Source organism: Passer domesticus, chromosome 2, assembly GCF_036417665.1.
Source record: "Passer domesticus isolate bPasDom1 chromosome 2, bPasDom1.hap1, whole genome shotgun sequence".
Lineage (NCBI taxonomy): Eukaryota > Metazoa > Chordata > Aves > Passeriformes > Passeridae > Passer > Passer domesticus.
Window position 1 is genome coordinate 122846837 of NC_087475.1, and position 22612 is coordinate 122869448.

Genomic DNA, 22612 nt, shown 5'->3' on the forward strand with positions numbered 1-22612 from the left:
GTGACTATCTGGGAGAGAAAGAACAAGTTATACCAAACACACCCACAATGTTTGAAAATCTTTCAATACTGTTACAGCAACTCTTTTTTTAATATATAAATAATACAATTTTCCTAGAAGAGGCACATTTAAAGAAACATTTTACTTTTGTATTTCCTCCACTTTTTAAATGCAGTCAATTACATTTTCTATGCTACACTGTGTACTCTGAGAGGAAAAGTCAGTGATTAAGCAGAAAAGGAAAGTTCTGGAAGAACCAGAAAGGCAGCTAATGATCAAAATTTCCAAATTAGTCTTAAAAAGAGAAGGAAAAAACCAAAACTAAGTAAGTGAGATCCCTTACCATCCCTGCTAAGCACATGAACATCATCATACACTTCTTTCCAGTGCAGACACACCCACAGCAGAGATTGGGATGTATGCTAAATTATGTGGTAGGCTATTCCTACTCTTTCCAAATTACCAAACTCAGATTGTCTTAACCAGCAGAAGCAACCCAGACTTTACAACCTGCCAGCCTTCACGGGGAAGAAACAAGGGGCTCCTTTAAAAGAGACCAAACTTGATTGTTTATGTCAAAGCTGTAATCACCACAGTAGCCTGGGATCATCTGAGGCACACAGGGCTCCCTCCATACCTTGTAAGAAAACAGTTGTGTTACACCTCTCTGACTGTAAGACTCCCTTACCTAAAAAAAGCCTGACAGATTTTTATGGCTTGAAAGATCTGCAGCCTAACATCTGAAGATTTCAGAGAAGAGCAAATGAAAGAGTCCGTGAGAGAGACATTTACATTGTTCCTTCCCAGGCGGCTAGGATTCTTTTTTTAGATAATGTAGAGCTCTTATCAAAAGGAATTAGCCTGGGTGTAATTGCTTAAAACCCATTATCTCTATCAGGATGAAGAAACGCATACTGCATCTTAAGTGGAGCCTCAGAAAAGCTATCAAACTGCAAGGCTGCTGGATTGCTCTTATCTCCATACCATCTGAGATCTCAGAAAAGCCACATCTCCAGCACAGGGTGAAAAAGCAAGTACCTTCCCAGCAGAACTCCATGTACACCATGTGGACTAAGATCCACGTGAAAGCACATGAGTGTTATGTTTGCAGCACAGGAACAACCTGCTTTCTTCACCACTCATCCCCTCACCCACTCCACCAAGGCATGGGATTACAGAAGCACCTGAACAAACCATGAGGTTTTCACTAGGGCACAGTTCTCAGTTATCACAGAACCACAGAATGGCTTGGGTTGGAATTGACTTTCAAAGATCATCTAGTTCCAACATCCTGCCACGGGCATGTTGCACTAGAACAAGGTGCTGAACGTTTCAGCCAACCTGACCTTGAACCATCAAAATAATGAGGCATCCACAGCTTTTTTGGGAAACCTGTTCCAGTGTCTTTCCACCCTCATCATAAAGAATTCTTCTTAATACCCAATCAAAACCTGCCCCCTTTCAGTTTAAAGCTATTATCCCTTGTCCTGTCACTACATGCCTTGGTCAAATGTCTCTCTCCACCTTTCTTACAAGCCCCCTTTAAGTACTGAAAGGCCACAAGATCATCTCCCTGGAGTCTTCTCCAGACTTAACATCCCCAGTTCTCTCAGCCTTTCTCCATAGCAAACAAGTTCCAGCCCTGCCAGCAGTCAGATCTTACTGTCCAAAAAACGAGGGACAGTAAGAGAACAACACTTCACCATATTCATTACACTGCACATAGTCAGCAGTTCATCTGATCACTGCCCAAGAAGATTCATTTTGGAAAAATATCACCGAACCATCTCACAAAAATGAAAGCCACCTTCTGTCTCTCTCCCAAGGCAGCAGCAACAGGCAGCATTGCCTCTCCTGCCATCTCAGACTTTTGGGAATGAAGCACTGGTCACCTGTACAGTTCCTCTCTTTTGAAGACAAGGCTGACTGGCATCTTTCACTCCAGCACATCACCCATCTCAATCCTGTGCCAAAACAAGCTACAGAAACTTCCTGCAAGTGCTTCTGTGGATCACTCATGCCACAGTACAAGGAGAAGAGACCAGTAAAATGCAGTGGAAGCTGTAAGGCAGAAGCCGGGTTTCACGTGCAGGTAGAGTTTAGAACATTACCACTGGCTGCAGGCAGCACATATCTCTGTACACCACTGATTCCTGGCCATGGGGAGAGGTTTGCTACTGGAAAGTAGACCAAGGCATATGGCAGGCAGAAGGGAAAGGAGAAGCCATACAAACCTTCACAGAGGTTGCAAAACAAGAGGCTACCTTGTAAAACAGAGCAGCTCTTGGCAGGCAGAGAACTTGAGGTACCACCCGTCCAAAAAACAAAACCAAAAAGAAACCAACAACAAAAAAAACCACCACCAAATCACCTAGCAGGCAAAGATAACACTAAAGATCATGCTTTAGATTCCCTGGATGTCAAAAAATTCCATCACATATAATCTCTATTCCCTTCCCTATCACTGACTGACAGTTAAAGATAAAAAGCTGTATCTAAGAACTGCTTCTGACAAGTCCCTAAAATGCATCTGGGAGCGGAAAAAGAAAGGGGATAGGAAAAAAAAAACCCACTAAATGCCAGAATTAACATGCCACTTATTCCTGGGTCTCACCTGACAAACCTGCCCCTGCTAATGGCCTTCATTTAGTGTCCTCCAAGTTGTCTCACAGATCTCCATTTTTATCCTACTCTGACAGAGCAGCCCATTTAGGTTACCTGGAGACATCTGACCCAAAAAGTCCAGGGATTCTGGAAGTGGTGTTTAGACTGCCACACAAGACAGGTGATTTTCTGTTGTTCTTCCTCAGAAGCAATTTGTGTTGCAGAGGAGAAGTTCAATATGTTGCATTCTAAAGAAAACAGTTGACAAAGCAGTAAAGCCCACAAGTGAAGGCTTAAGAGCACAGATGGAAACCAGGCTGCAAATATTTCAAGAAATGCTGTATTTACAGTATCTTCACATTTCTTTAGTGGGGAGGAAGGACACAGGTTAAAAAATCCCTACTATTAACGCCAACTTGAGCAAGAGCAGCATTTTTTAAAAGTCCCTAAACTGGAATATACAGAATTAAAATCAGTGCTGTTCTGCAACATCATTAACTTGCACTTATCTCTTATCTTAAATCTTTCCCAAAGCAGTTGGAACTGAGCAGAGCAGTCCACATCCATTTGTTCTATACTGCAATTTCCTCTGGGCAGAGACAAACCATTTTCTTTGCTCTGTGTGGAATGCAGCACACCACTAGGATTAAATTGAACTCTTGGAAGGTTTAACTGGAGTAAACAATTGGAATAGATAATTTCTAAATCTGCATCTACATTAAGTAAAATCATACACTGAGTGAAAATCCAAGACAAAAAAAATCTATATCCTAGAAAGATCACATTAAAACATTATAAGCCACTATGTTTTTTACCAACATGTCTCTCAACAGGACATAGCTCATAACAGCTGATAAAGCTGGAAATCTAAGAAAAAGCATTTGTCAAAAGACTTTTGAAAAAGTTGCATGAATAGCAATATCCATGTGTTTCAGAAGTCCGTAATTCATATAATATATATACATATTTTAGAAAGGAAATCCTGAAATACTCCCTTCTCTCCCCAAAATAATTTCCATTATCATCACCCTCTTTTTCTCCTAAAGCAGAACGCATTGATTTTTATTAGTGTGAAGTAACAATTTGTTTTCCAAGTAATCTTTAATGCTAGGTAATATATATTAAAAAAAATCCTTTAAAAATGCTAACAAATACAAGAAATGCTGAAACCAGTGCTAAGTCTTTTACTTTTCATTAACAATTGCACTAAAAAAAAAAAACAAAAATCCAAAAAGCAAAGCAAGAAAAAGCACAAACAGGTTTCTGGAGGTTTTTTGTGGGGAGTTGCTTGAGTGATTGTTTTGCCTTGCTTTCAGATGTGAGCTTTTTATTTGGTGTTTGGGATGAAGGGGGGCAGGCTGCAGGAGGTTTTTGTTGGTGGTGTTTTGTGTTCTTTACCTGCTTAAATTCGGTGGAATTTGTCTACTGCAGTTTAACCCAACGCCCCACTCATACTAGACAAGGTCCTGTCTAAAGCCAAGTTAAATCTAAAGGGGACTTGGAAATTAAATTCAAAAGGCCAAATACCTTCATAATCCAGGTATTACTAATCTTTATGTCCCCAAGAATTATTTTGGGGTTCACTTCAAATCTCCACACACAGTGGATTTTGAGTGTTGTTTCCTAACAAGCACTTCACCAGATGAGCAAAGGCATCCTGGAGGCCTCAGCAAAAGCAGCACCAGAGGCCCATCACAGAAGGCAGCAGCCACAGCACCAAATGACACAACACACACACACTCCTGGGCTCCCAGACTCTCCAGTTGGGATCCTGAAGGGCAGCTTTGCTCTGCCTGCATCTGCTGTTGTGAGAGATTATGGAACGAGGTGGCAGGGCAGCCAGGCTGCTGGAAGTGCTGAACAAGGCAGCATATGGCACTGGCCCACCTTGGCTCCACGCTTGACAACTGATTTGCAGCCACAGGAGCCAGTGGGGGGATGGAGCTCAGTGTTTTAGAGCAATCCTTTCTGCCTGTAATTTAATTTTCTGATGGTCTCATCTTCACCGTAAATAATCTCCAAGCAAGCAGCCACATTAAAAATGCCAACAGCAGATGCCCACAGAATGGGTGTTATGGCATGGAAATGAGTGCCTGTGCCTTGTAGGACCGTGCAGGTAAGTGCAGTAGCACAGCTTTTGCCAGGTCCTTTTGCAGCAGATGTACTTGGACAGATTAACCAACTAGACCAAATTAAAATACAGGAACATTTAGGAACAGATAACAGGCATTGCTGGTTTCAGGCTTAGTGTTCACTGTATCAGTTTCTTTACATAAAGAAATGCAAAGAGCCAGGCAAAGATGACATAAGCCAACAGTTACCTAACTTGTGCTCTAGCAACTGGTGCCCCCAAGGACTTCACTTGGGCCCCTACACACCAATCACATCCATACTGCTGCCTGAAACCTGGAAAACTGGAGGCCAGTGTTTTCCAAGCCCTTCTCTCAAAGCCTACAGATCTAATTAGCACCCAAAAGCCAATTTCAGGTCATGCAGAGCAACAGTGTTTAGTATGTTAATCTCTGTGGAGCCTGCATGGTATTTCTCTCCTGGACAACAAGGAATTGCACGCATGCGTGCACACAGAGTATGATTTAAGAGACATCAGGGCTCTTCCTCCTTTAAGACAAGATTTACATAACTAATTCTGTAATTGAGAACAGGACTGCAAGGTATTTACAGTACTTAATGCTGCTGAGCTTTTATTATTTGCTATGGGAGAGACAATGAGAGACTCTCTTGCCCCAGAAAAGATAGGTAGTTTCATCTGTAGCATTAAAAAAAAAAAAAAAAAAGAGGAGACACATGAAATCACCCATTTCAGGAAGAGATATTTTCCATTACAGAATCATTTCTCTTTTCCAAAGCAGAGGGTCAGCGGTTCAGTGGGAGCAAGGGAAGAAAAGAGGTCTGGATAGGAAAAAAGATGAGAGGTCAGGGACATAAAACAACATCTAGAAGGCACACAGGAATTCCAGTCAAGGTCTCTGTGCAACCCCCACGCAGACTGTTAAATAAAATTGCCCCCAGATGGGTCTGCAAAACAGCTGGCTTTGAAAACAGGCATGCCACAGCACTCTTCATTATTTGAAAGGGACAAATACCAACACAAGACACTTCTGGAAACACAGGAAAAAGCCTCACAAAAAGCAGTCAAATCAATATTGCTGGTTTCATTAAGACTCCTGAAAATTCAGAATAAAGTTTTGGGTTAATGGATGGAACTCAAGATAGCCTCCTTATTTACTTCACTAATATCTAAACAGAAAAAAAAATCTGCATCACAAAGAAAATTAAGACTACCACAACTGTCTACTTTGGCACTAGCACAGTCTTAAAAAACAGAACAGGCTACAGAGGGCAGCTGGTGCTAAGCCCCCAAAAATCACACTGCATCTTTGGGGGGGGGGGGGGTTGCAGTGTACCAAAGATCCAAAACACCTGAAGCACAGCAGATATGCTCCTGGAGTGACACTTCTGGGTCAGTTACATCCCAAGGAATACTAACTGCACACTCAGATTGCTTCCCAGGAAAAAGCAGAGTGCAGAAATTGGGACTCACCTCAAAAATTCAGTCCTCGACAACCAAAATGATAAGGAAGATGCAACCTGTGTGCTTGTAAAGGACGCTTAAAGGACTGTTCACATTTGAACTTCAGTATGGAAATAGAAGCTCTTCCCTAAACCACAAAAGTGAGCTAAAGCCATGAACACATGTGTGGCCAGGATTTGAAATCCACCCACACTTCGCAGCAACACTTATGCCTGCTCAACAAATTTAACAGCCAAAATTTCCAAAAAAAAGCATGCAAGAGTCAAAAATTTCCTGGCATTCAGTGCCTCCAAGAGCTTGAAGGCAAATTAGCTGTGTAATTAGCTGTCTGTGGCCCTGAATCCTACCTCTAGAAAGCTGTCCTCACACGTGAAAGGAAACAGTATTGCATGTGGCTGCTGTTTAATTTCCTGGAAGATTAATTTTACTGGACAGAAGAAAAGGATTTCTGGAACAGGTGGGCAGGTATGTGCATGTGGGCAACACAAAAAAGATCCAGAAACCAGCAAAGCATTGAGCAAGCACCTGGCGAAATTCCACTCCAAATTACCCAATCCTGGAGAAAAACAAACATTTCTACTTGTGACTTACAGAGTAAGCAGAAAAAACGCTCTGCTCTTGTGTGACCAAAGTTAGGTAGTTCTTGAAATGAAGAGGTTCAATTATCAAAAATTCTTGAGCATTAATCTCCTGGGGAACCAAGCCTCCTTTCTAAAGTTCCAAGCTCACAATCCCAAGCCTTCCATCACCTCTGAAAACCCTACCCTGAATTCAATGCAGGTATTTTGTTACCTCCAGTAGCAGAATAGCAAGGCTCATCATTTCAGCACCTGGCCAAAGAAGACCAGCAGTCTTTTCATGTTCCCCATCACAAATTTAAAGTCTTTTCCCCCTTTAGATTATATGCCAGCAAGTTATCACTGCTATCTGCTTTGATTAACTTGCAGCATTTGCCGCAGTATCTACTTTTGCCTCACCAATCAATCTTGAACAGCCTCCCTGGTACACACAGGAACAGGTAGCACTGCAGAATGTCACACACATTTAAGCTTCTGGGGAGAATTTGATGCCATTAGACATGAGAAGATCCACATGTAATAAAAGACTAGCACAGCACAGCACCACTTGGAGCCTTAGCAAAGTTTGGGGTTCAGCCTTTAGCTACCCACTTCCATTTAAGCATGCCCAAATACACATATTAAAATGCTTCCTGTTATTCCTGCTTTCAAGAAATGTATCTCTCCTCGGTAGATACTTTGCTGCTGTCATTGGCATGCTATGCGTTGGACAGTCAACATCAGAGGTGATAAAAGAAAGGTAAGACAACAAGATTAGCTAATAGGTGCCAACACCCAGAACATCTCAGAAACCAACTTCAGAGGTACCCAAATGCAACACCCATGAGCCAGCAAATACTTGGGGGAATTAGCCAAGGTTAAGCATGTTAAGGCCAGGTTGGATGGAGCTCTGAGAGACCTGGTCCAGTGGGAAGTGTTCCTCTCCATGGGAGGTGTCTTGATTTTGCATGGGATCAAAACCACTACAGCAGGGGGGTTGGAACTAGATGATCTGTAAGGTCCCCTCCCATCCTATCATTCTATGAGGATACCACCTCTAATTTAGGAAGCTTCCAAGCTACATATGATCATCAAATGATGCATTAGGATAGTAATGTGCTCACTCTTCCCTAGGCTTTCACTCATGGCCACTGTCAGAGGCAAGACCTGAGGCTAAATACATCTTTGGTGTCAGCCTTCCCCTCCTTCCACAGCCTGAGGAAGCAGGAGCTTGGAGGCACTACCCTTTTATCACTGCTGCTCCTCAGTGGAGCCCAGGCTGGTGACTAGGCTGGGCCCAGCAGTGAGAACAGAGACAAAAAAAGGACTGAAAGAACACAGAATTTTCAAATAACTCCAAAATCAGAAGCGAGGGAATCCTTTTGAGCATGAAACAAGAGTGAAAGGCGGGTAGAGAACCAACATGACATTAAAATAGCAGGAGGAGGAGAATACAATTTTTGAAAGACACCCAGAGGGAAAATGCTTAATTGTTTCTTTTCTGCTCCAGTCTCCATGCAGAACTATTCTAGGTTACACTATTTAACAAGACAACCTACGCACAAAATAAGTAGCTGTTAATATTTGGGTGTAACTTGGGATATGCTGAAATTATTCGGTAACTAACACTTATAATCAGCTCACATTGAAACCGACAGCAGATTGCATGCACCCCAGGCATCCTCACATTAGCTGCGTTGGAAAGAAGAGTTATGTCCCACAGTACATTGTTCAGCAGAACAAAAGACTCTGCATCCCAATGGACAGCACATCAGCCATTTTGAGGATCCTGCACTGGTGCACGTGTGTAGCACAACTACAGACAACACCTCAAGTACACACTGCAAAAGCAACAGTGCAGAGCTGAATAAGCCTCAGAAGTCTCCACCAACCCCTGTGTTGATGCAAACAAAATTTTAACATCACTTGAAATTATGTCTAGTGCAAGCATAGTAGCTGTCTACCAGTGTAAGAACAGAAGGGTAAAGTACATCATCAATTAGAAAGTCAAGGTGCTAAAATTCACCTGGAGAGCTGTAGATGAAAAAAAAGTGAACTGAAAGCCTGATTTCACAAGCATCAACAAAAAACCCACACCAACAAAAACAAACAAACAAACAAAAAACCCAAATAAAAAGATAAGCAAGTAAGAGACAGAATTCTGCGCAGCACCAAGAATTTTTCCTTGCTCAAATACTTCATGATAACATCTGAAAAGATATCATTGTTTAAAAAGTCAGTGCTGTATCTAAGCCCCCTTGGGCAAAAGAAAAGGAGTTATGCCTTCATTAATGTTCAGGTATACATGTACTCAGATTTCTCAAAGGATGGTTTAAAAATAAAGTATCCTCCTCCCAGGTCTAGCCATGTCCAATGTCAGCAATACATAACAATAAGCCTGACAAGCCTTTCATAAATAAATACAACAAAACTGTTTATTTCCCTTTTAATTTCTTCACTGTTTATAAATTCACACTTTAAACCTTCTAAGTACTACTTACACGCCCTGCTCAATTTTTATTTTACTATACCACATAACCAACTGGGTTTCTGTCTTGCTGGAATGGCAGTCATAAGTCATGCTAACAGCATCACTATCCTCTAGAAAATTTGTTTATTATTAGAGAGCAATCAGTATTACTACTGTTACAAGAAAATAACAAAGTGCCTAAAAGGCACTCCTGCTGCTAGTGAAGGTCTAAATAGAAGGTACACACACAGAATTTACGGGGCTCTAGTTATCTATACAATTCTGCTCTCACCTCCTGCCTCCCCACTTAATTTTTCAGAAAAATAACAGGTTTTTAGTGATTAATAATCTGAAGAGCATTTCCCAGAAGCTTAAACCTGTTCAAATCCACAACAGCAAATTATGACGTTTCAAAGAATTCAAGCAGAAGAGCACCCGCATTAAGGGAATGTAAGAGCAGCCTACAAATGCCTCCACTGTTTGTAGTTTTATAGCCTAAGCCTACCTGGAGTCAAAAGCACACAGCTAGATCATGTTTTGCCTTTCCCCAGACAAAACACAGATTATTTCAAGATCTTTATTCCTTTCACGAAGAAAAAGGAAGCCTTGGACAAGGGATTGCCAGCAAGTCTTAAAGTAAAGAAGTCCAGTCTGTCCCTAAATGGAAAAACAGCACTCTGCCTTTATTGTAAAAGGATATCCTCTTTACCAAAGAGAACTGTGTTAAAAAAAACCCCAACAGTTTAATATTTGAGTAATTATCTTCCCTGGGCAGTTTTAAGGTATTCATATTTCTGCCTACCCTGCTCAAACTTCACTTTCATCTCTTAGCAATTCAATGCAAGAAATTCACTACCTGTCCATCACCTACAATTGCTCAGTACAATCAGTGAGTTCTCCCAGAATTCTCCAAGATCCTATTGAAAAAATCTCACTACTGATGAAAAGAACCATCTTCATTAATCCACCTGGCAGATGCATTCTTCCCTTCTAATCATTATGTGAGTTTACAAATCTAACAAAGCTGTACTCACATCACATTATTCAGATTACAAATTCTCTGGGAAAAGAAAGCTTTTGAGCATGGTGCTGTAAATCATCAAAACCATTTCTTACTCCTAGCTGACACCCACTTTAAGAAAAGGTATGTACACAGCTGACTGCCAGGGAAAAGTCACAGGCATGGTCAGTCAACTGGTCATCCCTGAAACAAACATCTGTTAAGCAGCAGAACTCAATAATCAGAGCCCTGTTTTCTGCATGAAGGACACACATTTGCACAGGGCAGCTCAAACTTTGAGTGAAGCCTACCCAGAGTATTGTAAGCCAAGGCTGTTAAGTTATCTGCAGAGAGCCTGAAACAACAGCAGAGGCAAAAGCTGTATCCTTGAATGTCAACACTAGAAGCCAATAACAAATTTAACATCACTACTGTGGATTGTTTCAGGATTTATGTATTTTTATGGAAATGCACAAGAGTTGAATGTTCAATTGCCATTATCACAGTCAGGTTAAGTCCATGAGGCAGTACTGGGGTTACAAGAAATATCCTGCAGGAAAAGCTTAAAATGAGGCTCCCTAGTTTCTGTCAGTGAAAGAGAACAGACTTTAACAGCCTAACTTCATGAGCTCCTGCTAAGCCTGGATGTCAGTCAGTTAAATATTTGTCCCTATTTCATCCTTAAATGCCAGAAATGTTAAAGGACAGGAAAGAAAATATTCACAGAATTGCAGAGTATCCCAAGATGGAAGGGACACATGAGGATCACCAAGTCCAACTCCTGGCCCTGGGCAGGACACCCCAGGAGTCACACCATGTACCTGAGAGCAGTGTCCAAACACTTCTTGAACTTTGTGAGTCTTGGTGCTGTGACCACTGCCCTGGGGACCCTGTTCAGAGCCCAACCACCCTCTGGGTGAAGACCCTATTCCCAATATCCAACCTAAACCTCCCCTGACACCTTCAGGCCAATCCTTTGGGTCCTGTCCCTGGCCACCACAGGGCAGAGATCAGTGCCTGCCTCTCTGCTTCCCCTCATGAGAATGTTGAAGACCATCTCAGTCTCCTCTTCTCCACACTGAACAAAACAAGTGACCTCAGCTGCCCTTGTACAGCCTCCCCACCAGCCCCTTCACCATCTTCACAGCCCTAATTCCAATTAGTTTCTATCTCAACATAAAAAAATTCTGTAACAATTGGAGGTAGATGGTGCTAAGGAGGGGGAATACAGTAATGGACAGTGGAATTTCTGTATGACCCCCACCAAAAGTTCAAAAATGTTCTGCCAACTAATTCATTTTTAGAGCTCACTTGGTTTTAAACTCCAGTTTTATTATTACTTGGGACTTGTGACAGGAGCTTCCATGCAATGCATAATTCAGCATTCATGTGGCAAAACTCATCAAAATTACAAGTCACAGAATAACTGTATAGTAGAGTAGCAGTATTTATGTAACCACAGTAATATAAGGCAATATTCTTTAGAGATCTTTCATTAGACCAGCTGTCACAGTAAGAAGAGATGACATACATGTCCTTTTTCTGAAACAGATACAATAAGAAACTTCTGTAAAGTTTCACAAGCACCAAGATCCCACAGAAAAAAATCCTCTACTGCTATACCTTTGCTATCATTCTGCCTCAGTGAGCTCAAACACAGCTCAGCTCACGTCCCACAGCCTCTCACAGTTCTGCCCATCACAAGTGTACACTCCAATGCTTCTGCTCACTGTGACTTTCCTGCAGAACAAAACACCCAAGACGACCTGACAAAATCCTTGCTGGCATTCACACTTCTCATGCTGCAAAGAAGACTATTTAGGTAGAAGTGGATTCAAATGGAAGAAAAAAAGGCAGGCAAAAGATGACTTCATGCACAGAAACAGATGTTCTGAAAGAGGGCACGAAAGAGATTTTACTCCCCTAAGAATGCCAACAATATATACCACCAGATAAGCAGAATTCTGTCCAAGTGCTATTCAGGTTTCCCAGCAGGTACTCACTGCCCTTCACCTACTTCAATACAAAGCACACCTGCCATCTTTTCCAAGGGAAAGCAGAACCTCCTCAGCACAAGCAGGCTAGTTAGGAGACAGTCTGAGGCTCCTGTGGCAGAGGCTGCTGAAGCAGACCCACAGGTCCCTTGAAGCTCCCACCAACCTTCCAAGCTATGCTTACTGCATGAACCAGGCATCTCCAAAAAATGCTACAGCAGAACAAGAACACAGGCAAGCCATGCTTGCTCCCCTTTGCACATCTTTAAAGAGTGTCCAAACCCAGCCTGACTTACCCAGACACATCACTGCCTCTGACGAAGCACTGAAGATCTGTCTGAAACATGGTAAATGTACCAAGAGGAAAATTTATATCAAATTACAAGAGAAGGGTACATGAAATTGCCTGTGAGGAACTTAGAGATCCTGAAAAGACTCAGAAACAGTCATCAGACCAGTTCCTGTCGTCATGTGGGGACATACATCCAGGACAATATAGAGGTCTTACAGGTAGGACATTAATTACCACAAGCTAAAAATCTCCTTGGCTTCATGTATTGAAAACAATTGTCATTTCATGAGCCTTTCAAGTTTCTAATGCATACAAAAACAGCAATTGCTGGGGAGGTGCAGAAGGAAGGGCTGGTGTTAACCAGTGCCAAGAAGCATTCAAATAACTTTGAAGGTCGAAGTTCTTCACTCACTCACGCAAACAAAGCAGTCACAACCATGGCAGACAGGGCTGTCCCTCCTTGTGCAGTGGCTGTGGCTGACACATGCATATCTGGCTGTTCTGTACCAGAAACTGGGTTCCGAGCTCACTCAGGAGCCAACCTCAGCTGCAGAGTTTTAATTCCAAGAAACATCTGTGTACTTGTGAGAGTCACCTGACCAAAGCCCCGCTTTGGACTGCAATCAAGATCCCACAGCAACAAGGCAGCCCTGACACTGGAGGATTAGTGCTGAGCCCAGACTGCCACTCGTGTGAAAGCAGAACTCGCGCTGGATGTGGGCCAAACCCACATGTGCAAAGCATGTTCTCGCCCCAGTGCACCAATACCAGAAGTGCAACCAAAAAAGAAAATACAGAAGAAAGCCAGCACATTACTTTGATGACAAACGCATGTTCTGTCAAAGTCCAGGTAAGGGGACTCATTTCTTATTCTGGGATAGGAATTGTTCAAGCAAGGAAAGGACCCACCTTACAAGTTTGAGTACAGAAGTGCCCCATGCACTGCCCTGCACCGACTTGTAGGTTACTACCCTTGTCCACACACAGAAAGAGGTTTAAATGTCTCTACAGCATCAGACAGGGTGAAAAATCTCCCTATATACATACAAACTAAAAGCTGACAGCTCACATCAAGAGGGGGATCAGTGAAAAATACTCCAAACTACCTTTAACAGCTACTTTCTAAGTAGCTTTGGCTATCTCTGTTGATCCTTAGAGGTTCATAAGGCAAAGTCCAGAACAGGCACACGCCCTGCAGCCTCTGATCCTAAGCAGGAACAAGGGTACCATGTGAAATGTCATTTGTTCTTCAGCTATTTTGGAAGGACATCCCCACCCAGTAACTCTATTCACAGTACTGCAGCCTCCCCCTCAACCCGCCCTTTCAGACTTTAAAGGCAGACACCAGCAACTACTCAGATGCCACAGCATACCCTGCAGCCACATGCACCACACTTCAGTCCTTGTTTTAAACTCTGCAGGCGTCTACAATTAGATATTCCATTTACCTGCCAGTGGTGAGCAGAAAACTTTGCTTACAAAACCAGAGTATTTCAAGATTCAACTGCAGAGTTTTGAGAAACTGGCAGGTTTTTACCAATGCTGTTTTGTGGTGATAACTGCCCCAGCACCACCATCTCATGCAGACATACATTTAACTAATTCTTCCATTTTAAACAAGCTATTCCCCCACTTCCATTTCTCTGTGGAAAGCATGCCCTGCTCCACTTATCTCTCCTCCACTTCCTTCTCCCACTTCTAATTTCAAGCAACAGCCATACTTCTATGCCCAGGGACCCCAGAGTATTTTCTACTTTCTCAACCTTTTTTTTTTTTAATAGCTAAACCTACAGACCTAGGGATATCAGCAGCTTTGCAACTATTGACAGGTGCCCATCAATAGAGTTGCCAGCAGACAGGGCTCAGTCAATAGCTTTAGTGACCATTCAACCCAGCTTCGTGATAAGACAGGGAAGACCCAGCCTCGTGTTACTTCCCACTTCCAATCACGGAGTGATTTTGTCTCCAATAAGCTGTCATGCTCTTTATTTTCTCACTGATGAGGCCACCTCCAAACACTTAAGCTCTGTTTGCCAAAAGGTACAGCATGCCTTGTCTAGAACCAAGCCCTGAGATCAAACAGAAACAAGGCTGATGTGATACACTTCTTACTCAGCATTAATTTAAACCTCTGTATAAAGTGGATGGGAACAAGAACACTGCACATACAGCGTAAAGGCTCTTTACACAAACACCATCCACAGACATCGCCTCCCCAACACACAGTATGTTGCTGGGCTTCCAAACAACGTAACACCTCTTTTGGGGGAAGGTGGATGTTATCTGGGTAAATATTACAGGTGGTGAAAGCACAAAATAGTCTGGTGGCAAAGGCAAAAGGCAAAGGAAGATACATCACCTCTCTCACCCTCTAGGAAGAGGATTAGAGCGCAGACAGAAAGACTAACACCTCGCTGCTTATTCTAACAGTTTCCATTAACAAATAATTGCCTATTTTCACCTCAGTATTACTAGCTTCATTCAAGCACAAATACATGTACTGATTAGACATGCATTTCTGAGGGGGAAAATGGGCATTGAAACTTAAATTACCATTCACAAATCAAATGCAAAGCAAATTCCGAATTCTTGCTCAAAATGAGTATGTTTGGTACCCTGAAAATCTAGGAAGCATCCTCCATCAATTCAGCATCTGTTTCACATTTAGAAGCTATTCTTTGCAAATGCAGGGGTCACACTGCTTTTAAGGCAGCCTCTGCCAATTCTCTTTCGCGGGGCAGATTTAATAGCGAATTCCACTGCCACAGGATTCACTGTGTAATAATGAAGGGTAGCGTGTCAATAGATGAAACTGCACACATCAATAAGGAGCTGGCAGAGGTCCCCACGGATGCCTCTCTTGCAACAATCACTCTAATGCGTGTAGGAGAACAATGTGCTACAGCCCGCTCAAAGATTCCCCACAGCCACGCCGCATCAAAGGCCCACAGAAACTCCACGCTAAATCTCTGCACTCGGAGCCAGCAGTGCAACATGCACGGAAACAAAGTCCTTTACACTGGCAATTATTCTTTTTGAGACTGGCAAACCTAAGCAGAGCCAGCTTTTTGTTGGAACTGGACTCTTGCTAACCAACACAACCCCCAGCAATGGTTCCACCAAACTCTTTTCTGATACGGCAAGGAGAGAATGACTCAAAGAGCAGGAGAGCACACACATCACAGTCACAAAGCAAGCACTGAGCAGCACAGCTAAACCACGTCTTTAAGAAAGGCAGAAAGGCAAGTCCAGACTAATCAAGCCTGTTAAACAGAAAGAGTGGAATAAGAGCAGCTACAGCAGCAGGAACTGTTTTACAGCCAGTGAGAAGTAAAGAATGGTGATGGATATCTGGGAAAAAAGCCTGAGAGAAGAACTGAAGCCAGAGAACAAAAGTTAAAAGCAACACAAAGTTTACATTGATTTTTTTTCCAAGCTACACATAAGAAAGATGATATATATACTTTGTGTGCTAAAAGCAGCAGACTCTCACAGCAGCTCTGATCAGTGATTCACATAAACCAGTACATCAATCCAGCATTGGCCAATTTGGCAAAAGGGGAGGAAAAAACAACAGAAGTGTGGGGCAAGGGAGCAGGGAGAAAGGCCTTCACACACATTTACAGAAGTCTGAAACTGGAATAAAAAGGAGGGCTCCATTTCTCCACCCCCAACTGCAGTTGTAATCCTTTGACACCTTACAAGCAATGACAGAATGCTTTCTCTAGGGACCTGAGACTAATTCCCTATTAAGCTTTTACAAACTGATGCTTTTCCAAGTCTATAATGTGGCCAAATTTGGACATTTTCCTAGGAACAGCAAAAGCCACATTCTTGATGTAGAGTTAACACTCCAGCCAAATTTCCAGTTCTTGTTCTAAACCACGGCACGGTTGTGCTAGAACTTCCAAACTTGGCAGCTGAGATTATTATTGGTTCAAGAGTGACAATGAAGAAATAGCTAGAACCTGCAAGAATCAAAAAGGAAAAAAAAGAATTCACCCTGCTGCCTTCCCAAGGGCAACTATTGGAAATACTGGAGCATTTTAAGGAAAGAGAGAGCAAGGGGAGCAGTGTTTCCTTGGTGGGGGTGGGGGAAGTCAACCTGTGGTAGATATCCAGCCCAGAAAATTTCAGCATGAATGCCTGAAGTCCTGCAGAATAATAAACAATTTAAGAGATGGCACTCATAACAAACAGTAACAAGCAGATATACTACAGGCATTGCTGCCAGCTCTGCTTATTGGCAGCTGTGACAGATTGCCTGGGAGCTCCAGTCTTTAATTAGTTCTCATTCCTGAAGTTCACAAGTCAATTAATTCTAAAAACCACCCTCAGATTCTTTTTTAAAGGAAATCCTGTCCAGAATTCTCTGCCTTTCTTACCTCTTCTTCCCATAGCTCAGCTAACAGTTCAGATCCTTTAGAGCATCCATGCAAATTCCATCTGGCCGTGGAGATTATCACTAGTCAAATACTTCAGCTTGCTTCAGCAATTCTTCATATTTTTGCAGCAGTATTTTGCCTCTGCTGCACACAACAGATACCATTCCCCAGGCTGCTTCTTCAGCCCCTCTTTCCCCAAAATTTGCCTCCTCCAGGGTAATGAACAGGAGCACCAAGTGCAATACTCCAGTGCCAGTTTCAAGCAGTCCCCATGGCAGTCACATCAACCCAAATCTACAAGCATTACCACATTGCTTTATAACTTTTCCAAGACTCAGCAAAGGCATTTAGCAACACCAGTTCTACCTTCTACCTAATTCACTTTAAACTTGGTCAGAATGTCAAAGATGATTACAGTTTGCTCTGGAAAGGCAGTTTTGAAACCACTTCCAACTCTGGAAGGAATGGGAAAAAAATCAAAACCAAAAAAACCATCCTTTTTTTCTGTCTCAGACTTCATTATGAAGAAATCAGTTATGCCTTCCAATTATGAAATCTTACATGTATATGAAAAAGCCAGCTTCTGATATGAAACTCAAAAAAAAAAAAAAAATCTAAGTTCCTTAATTCCCGTTTTCCTTCTTATCCTATTTTATATATGCTGATCATCTGGAAAGACATTATTCAAGACTTTTGGCACCTTTGCAGCTACCTGTCAGTTTATCCAAAAGCAGTTTGGTCTGAAACTGATTTTGCACCTTTGCCCCTAGCAAAACACAAAGTGTATTAAAAGTTTCTCATTATTTTTAAAGCCTCTTCTCAGTAGATATTTGAGTCTTTCTAGAGAATCAACTGACAAAACAAAAAAAGGAAAAATTGAGAACCATTGAGAAACTAGTATCTCCCTGTAAGCTCATTTCTTCTTTGGAACAGGAAATTCTAACAGCTTCAAACCCGCTTATGACACATTCTCTCCCTGCCTTGCTCAATCCCATTTTGAGGTACCTTGTGCAGGTTAGGAACTGGGGTCACGCTGGAAACTGCTTATTATTCTTGGACAGAAATGGAAACATTGGTATGCCTAGACAATTTCACCTCGCAGGTCTCTATAAAACTTTAAAGTCTATAAGACTTTATCACTTACTATCACAGATCTGAGAAAGCAGAACAAATATCAGAGGCCTGGTAACATCTCCAATAAAAGTCAAAAACAAAGTATTAAACAGATATTTTTATTTGCATTACAATATACAGACTGACTCTATACTCCATCTAATATCTTTCTTTTGAAAGTACTAAAGACTTTTATAGACACTGACATAACCACTATTTTGACCTAGCTCCTTGTCTTCCTCAAGTTCTTTCCAACTTAACTTTCAATCGACTTCTATACATAATCTGAAAGAATTCACATTTTCAGACAATGTGTCCCCTTTCCCTTCCTTCTAAAACACAGAACTTTACACACCATAAAATATATCACTGAAAGGCATCTAAAGCCAGACAACTGAAATGCTCTCTTTCTAAAAATACCTTATTCAGATATGTATCCATTTCCCTTCTAAAAAAAATATACATTTCTGTTTTGCAGGTTAGTGTTTGACAAGGATTATGGAAATGGGGAAAAAAAACCCCAACCCACAACAACAAGAAACAACCACGCAGAAACAAATCAACCCATGAATACATTAGATGTGAAAGCTGAAATCTCAAACGTCCCTGAATGTTTGTTTATATAACTAGACGGATGGATATATATTATTTCTTAAGCACATTCCCCTCTAATCAAGCATGTGGCTGCATTTTTAAACGACCCCTACTGCTTACTTCAAATCTTGTTCAGGCAGGTTTATACCTCAGTTCGGGGATTAGAGCCAAATACAACAGAGGCTACCTAAAGAGAGCAAGCTGTTGCTACGCTGAAATGTAGCCATCGAGAAACCTGGGCAACAAGGTCAAAGAATTTCAGAAAAAGCACCTAGACCCCTAAAAAGCAACTCCAGACAGGCACCTACAAAGAGAGAGCCAGAGAAGGTGACTAAGCTATCATCTGCCAGCCCTAAAGAAGACAGGATGTAAAGAACAAACACTCCCTACACTGCTCACCCCTCGATTCCCACATGTTCCCGCAGCCTACACACCAAGAAAATACATCAGCATGACAAAGCCACAGGGAAAGAGCTTCCTCCTCGGCAACACCACCTGCCCTTCAGTGCCTCACCAACCCAGTTCCAACACTCACTACGTGCTTCTAGTGCATTAGCAGCCTGCACTTCCCTTTTGGAAGCCTTTTTAGCCACCTCCTAAGTCACAAGAGATAGGCCGGTCTAGCTGTAAGCCTTCTCTCAGCACCAGTGAGGATCTGAGCCTGCCTCCTTCCAAGAACAGGCAGGCAAAAGCCACCAGGGCCAGCCCTGGGCTCACCTGCAGGTGAGCAGGCACCAGCAAGGGAAGAAGGAGGAGATTCCACTCCAACATACCTTGAACACTCCGCAGGCAATCATCCTTTCATTGCCTCCCTGCCCTAAACCTTGAGGCTCTCCCTTTCTCTAATGCTCCCACTTTAGCTGCAAATGCAGGAAAAGATTAAAGCGTGCTTTTCCTTGAAGTGCATGATCACAATAACTTACACTAATTACCAAAAGCCTTCTATTGCAGAGCTTGAATTAAACCTCGATTCAAATGACTAATTGTTGTAGCTTCTGAGGAAAAGAAACAAAAAATAATTTCAGACACGAGATGCAGGAAACAACTCCATCCATCTAAACACACAGCTCCTGGGGTTCTGGCATGCTGGAACTGACTTCCATCATAGCGGACAGTGAGTGCCACTCGGGTCTAAAAGGTGAGTAAGAAAAAGGCCATCTCTGGGAAACCCATTATCAGTGGTTTTCCCCTAGGATCTACTGAGTACATGCCCCATAGCATCTAAACAAAAACCTTTTTTTATCAGGTCCACTGAAATTATTACCTTGGACCTCAAACAAGAACCAGGAAAAAAATCCAGGAGGTGGAATGCTTATTGTTTACTTTACTGTCTGAGCCCTGGTAACAATCAGATACTTGTTTTGGTTTTTGGCTGTCTTGTCCTAGGAGAGATGTTTTGGTTTCCAGAGCATTTCACAGGTTGATTAGGTAGATTGGCTACAGAGTGAAATCATACATGAAACAGACAGAGCAAAATGCTCTTACAGTGCCCTCCTTTCACAGGATCTAACCACACCAGAGGAGGGAAGAAAAGAGAGACTGGATGAAGCCTTAGTATCAGGATCCCAAAATCTCCTTACCAAACAGATTATAACTGTACTGGATCAAAAAAAAAAGGATGATAAAACATTCTCATTTGTCACAGCCAAATACTTCAGCCATTTGCATCCTTTTGCTGGATTATTTTGTAAATATCTGAAGAAAACAGTCAAGTCTAAGTACTCACAAGGGATAAACTTGTGTATGCTTCAGCTCCTTCCCTCCCTTACACAAGAATTCCTCAATACTTGCAGCAAAAGCTCCAATCCATCTCTCCATTAAAGAGCTGCTAGAAATGGTTCAAAGAAGTGTACAGAGTGAGAGAATGACTACTTTCCAAACCTCTTAACCTTTCAAATATTTCATATAAGTGTTCAAGCAATGGTATCAGAAGATAGGCACTCCGCAACACACACTACAAATAAGACTACAGTTCAGAGATTTTTCTGTACACACAAACACTTTCAGTTTTAAAAGCACCATTCCAATTACCAAAAAAAAGATCCCCAAGAGACAACTCAGAACATCTAGACAAACCAGATGATGAACAATGGCCATATATCTCTGCATGCACACTTTAAGTTCTTCAAATCATTGCATCTTGAATTAAGAAGGAAACAACTTTCCTGTTGTGCGTCATCCTTAATAGTTTTTACTTTTTGCTGCATGACCTTGAACATCTGAGAGTCTTGATTTTCCGCTTGTCCTATTAAACCATCCTCTTGAAAAATCTTATTCCCTTTCTGTTTCTAAACAAAAATAGTGAAGGTGAGCTCTCCAGCTCTTGACTGTTTCCCCAGCTGGCAGCACGCCTATGTTGCAAAGATAAACGAGATGACTAACGTCAGCTGCAAGTAAGAAAAAGCACAGTGGACACTTTTGTCTGGTAGGATCTTGTAGACAGAACACCCTCTGCCCCAGCAGCCTGCAAGCAGACTCAGGAAAAAGGCTGGGACAAGACCAGGTTTAGGAAGCTGACTTTTCAACCGCAACTCTCAGCTCTGCAGACCTGGCTGTGAAAGATTCAACATCCAAACTATCAGGAAAGTGCTCCGGCAGACTTAAGGAAAAAAAAAGTCGCAGCGAAGTCAAAAGTACAAGCACAAACTAAGTCAGCGAGTAGAGTTTTGTTTAAAGAAGACTGTTGGCAAGTGTGGCGCCGGGGCACTGTTTAGTTATTCCTTCTACCTGAAATCTGCAAAAGGCTCCCACTTACTACCTGCAATTAATCAGGTGTTCTGAATCATGAACTACGTAACTTGTGGGGCATGCTTGCTCACCAGCACCCGCTGTCCCTCTGGCTGCCCAGAGCTGACACAAAGCCGCTCAAACACTACCAGACGGAGCTATCTCACCCCAATGGTCTTCTAGTTCTCTACTTTTACATTCACTGCTAGTTCTGTAACGGGGTCAGCAACAACGCTACAAGTACAGCGTTGGGGGGGAAGAAAAAGGAAAAAAAAAAGAAAAAAGGAAAAGAAAAATCCCACGACAACCCACCACCCACCCTTTTGTATACAGCTTGCTTGTCTTTATCCCTGCACGCTGCCTGGCTGGCACTGACACCCGTAAGGAACAATGCCACATGTCACGCTAACGACAGCTACACAATTACCTGAACACAGCCTCAACCACCACCTACCCAACCACACGCTATCTCCTAGCGGGAGAACTTCCCGGCAGAGGCAGCAAACCCCGGGAGCCCGGCGGGGAGGGCGCCAGGGGAGCGCCAGGGGTGCCCGTGTGCCCGGAGAGCCCCAGCAGGGTGCGGGCCCCCGGGGGACGGCCACAAGGACGGTGCCCACCTCAACAAGCGGCTCCACCTCCGCCAGGTGAGGTCCAAGAGCGAAAGAGCGCTCCCGCCTCACCGCCAGCACAGCCCCGCACCGGCTCCTTTACCAGCAACTACGGCTCGCCCGCCGCGATCCGCGGCGCCGCGGGACCCCGGAGCCTGCGGGAGCCCCTCACGGCCGGGAGCCCCCGCGACCCACCCCCGCTGCGGGGAGCCCCCCTAAAGTTTCGGGGAAATGCCCAGCAGCGGTCCCCCGGAGGGAGCAGCGGGGACCGGGGGATCTGGGCCGGCCGATTCCGCCCGCTCCCGGGGCCGGCACAGCCCGGCCCCGCCGAGGGCAGCGCCCGGCCCGGCTCCGCCGCGCCCCGGGCGGGCACGGCCCGGCGGGCGGCTCCCTCCCGGCCCCGCCGCGCTACCTGCGGGCAAGGTGGCTGAGCACCCCCGGCCGCCCTCCCCGCCGCCCCCGGCCGCGCACCCCCGGCTCACCGAGCAGCAGCAGGACGAGGAGGAGGAGAGGCAGGCAGGACGCCCTCTCCCCGCGGTGCCCCATGCTGGCAGGGCTGCGCGGCGCCTCTCCCTAGGCGAGCGGGACCGCGGGCTCGCAGGCTGGGCTGGCCCGGGGGCACCGGCGGCGGCAGCGCTCCTCGGCCGGCCGCTCGCTGCCCTGCGAGCGCACGGAGCCGCCCGCCCGCCCCGACCGGCCGCGCCGCGCGGCGCAG

The 22612-nt window shown here is 43.7% G+C and overlaps 1 protein-coding gene across 1 annotated transcript in view; it reads right to left on the bottom strand.

Moving 5' to 3' along the window:
* The window catches only part of PTGFRN (prostaglandin F2 receptor inhibitor), a 65616-nt gene extending 43004 nt beyond the window's left edge, over positions 1-22612 (bottom strand). Inside the window, exon 1 of the mRNA XM_064411026.1 lies at positions 22380-22612. Within this exon, the coding sequence (XP_064267096.1) occupies positions 22380-22443 (64 nt within the window). The 5' untranslated portion in view covers positions 22444-22612. The remainder of the gene's footprint in view (positions 1-22379) is intronic.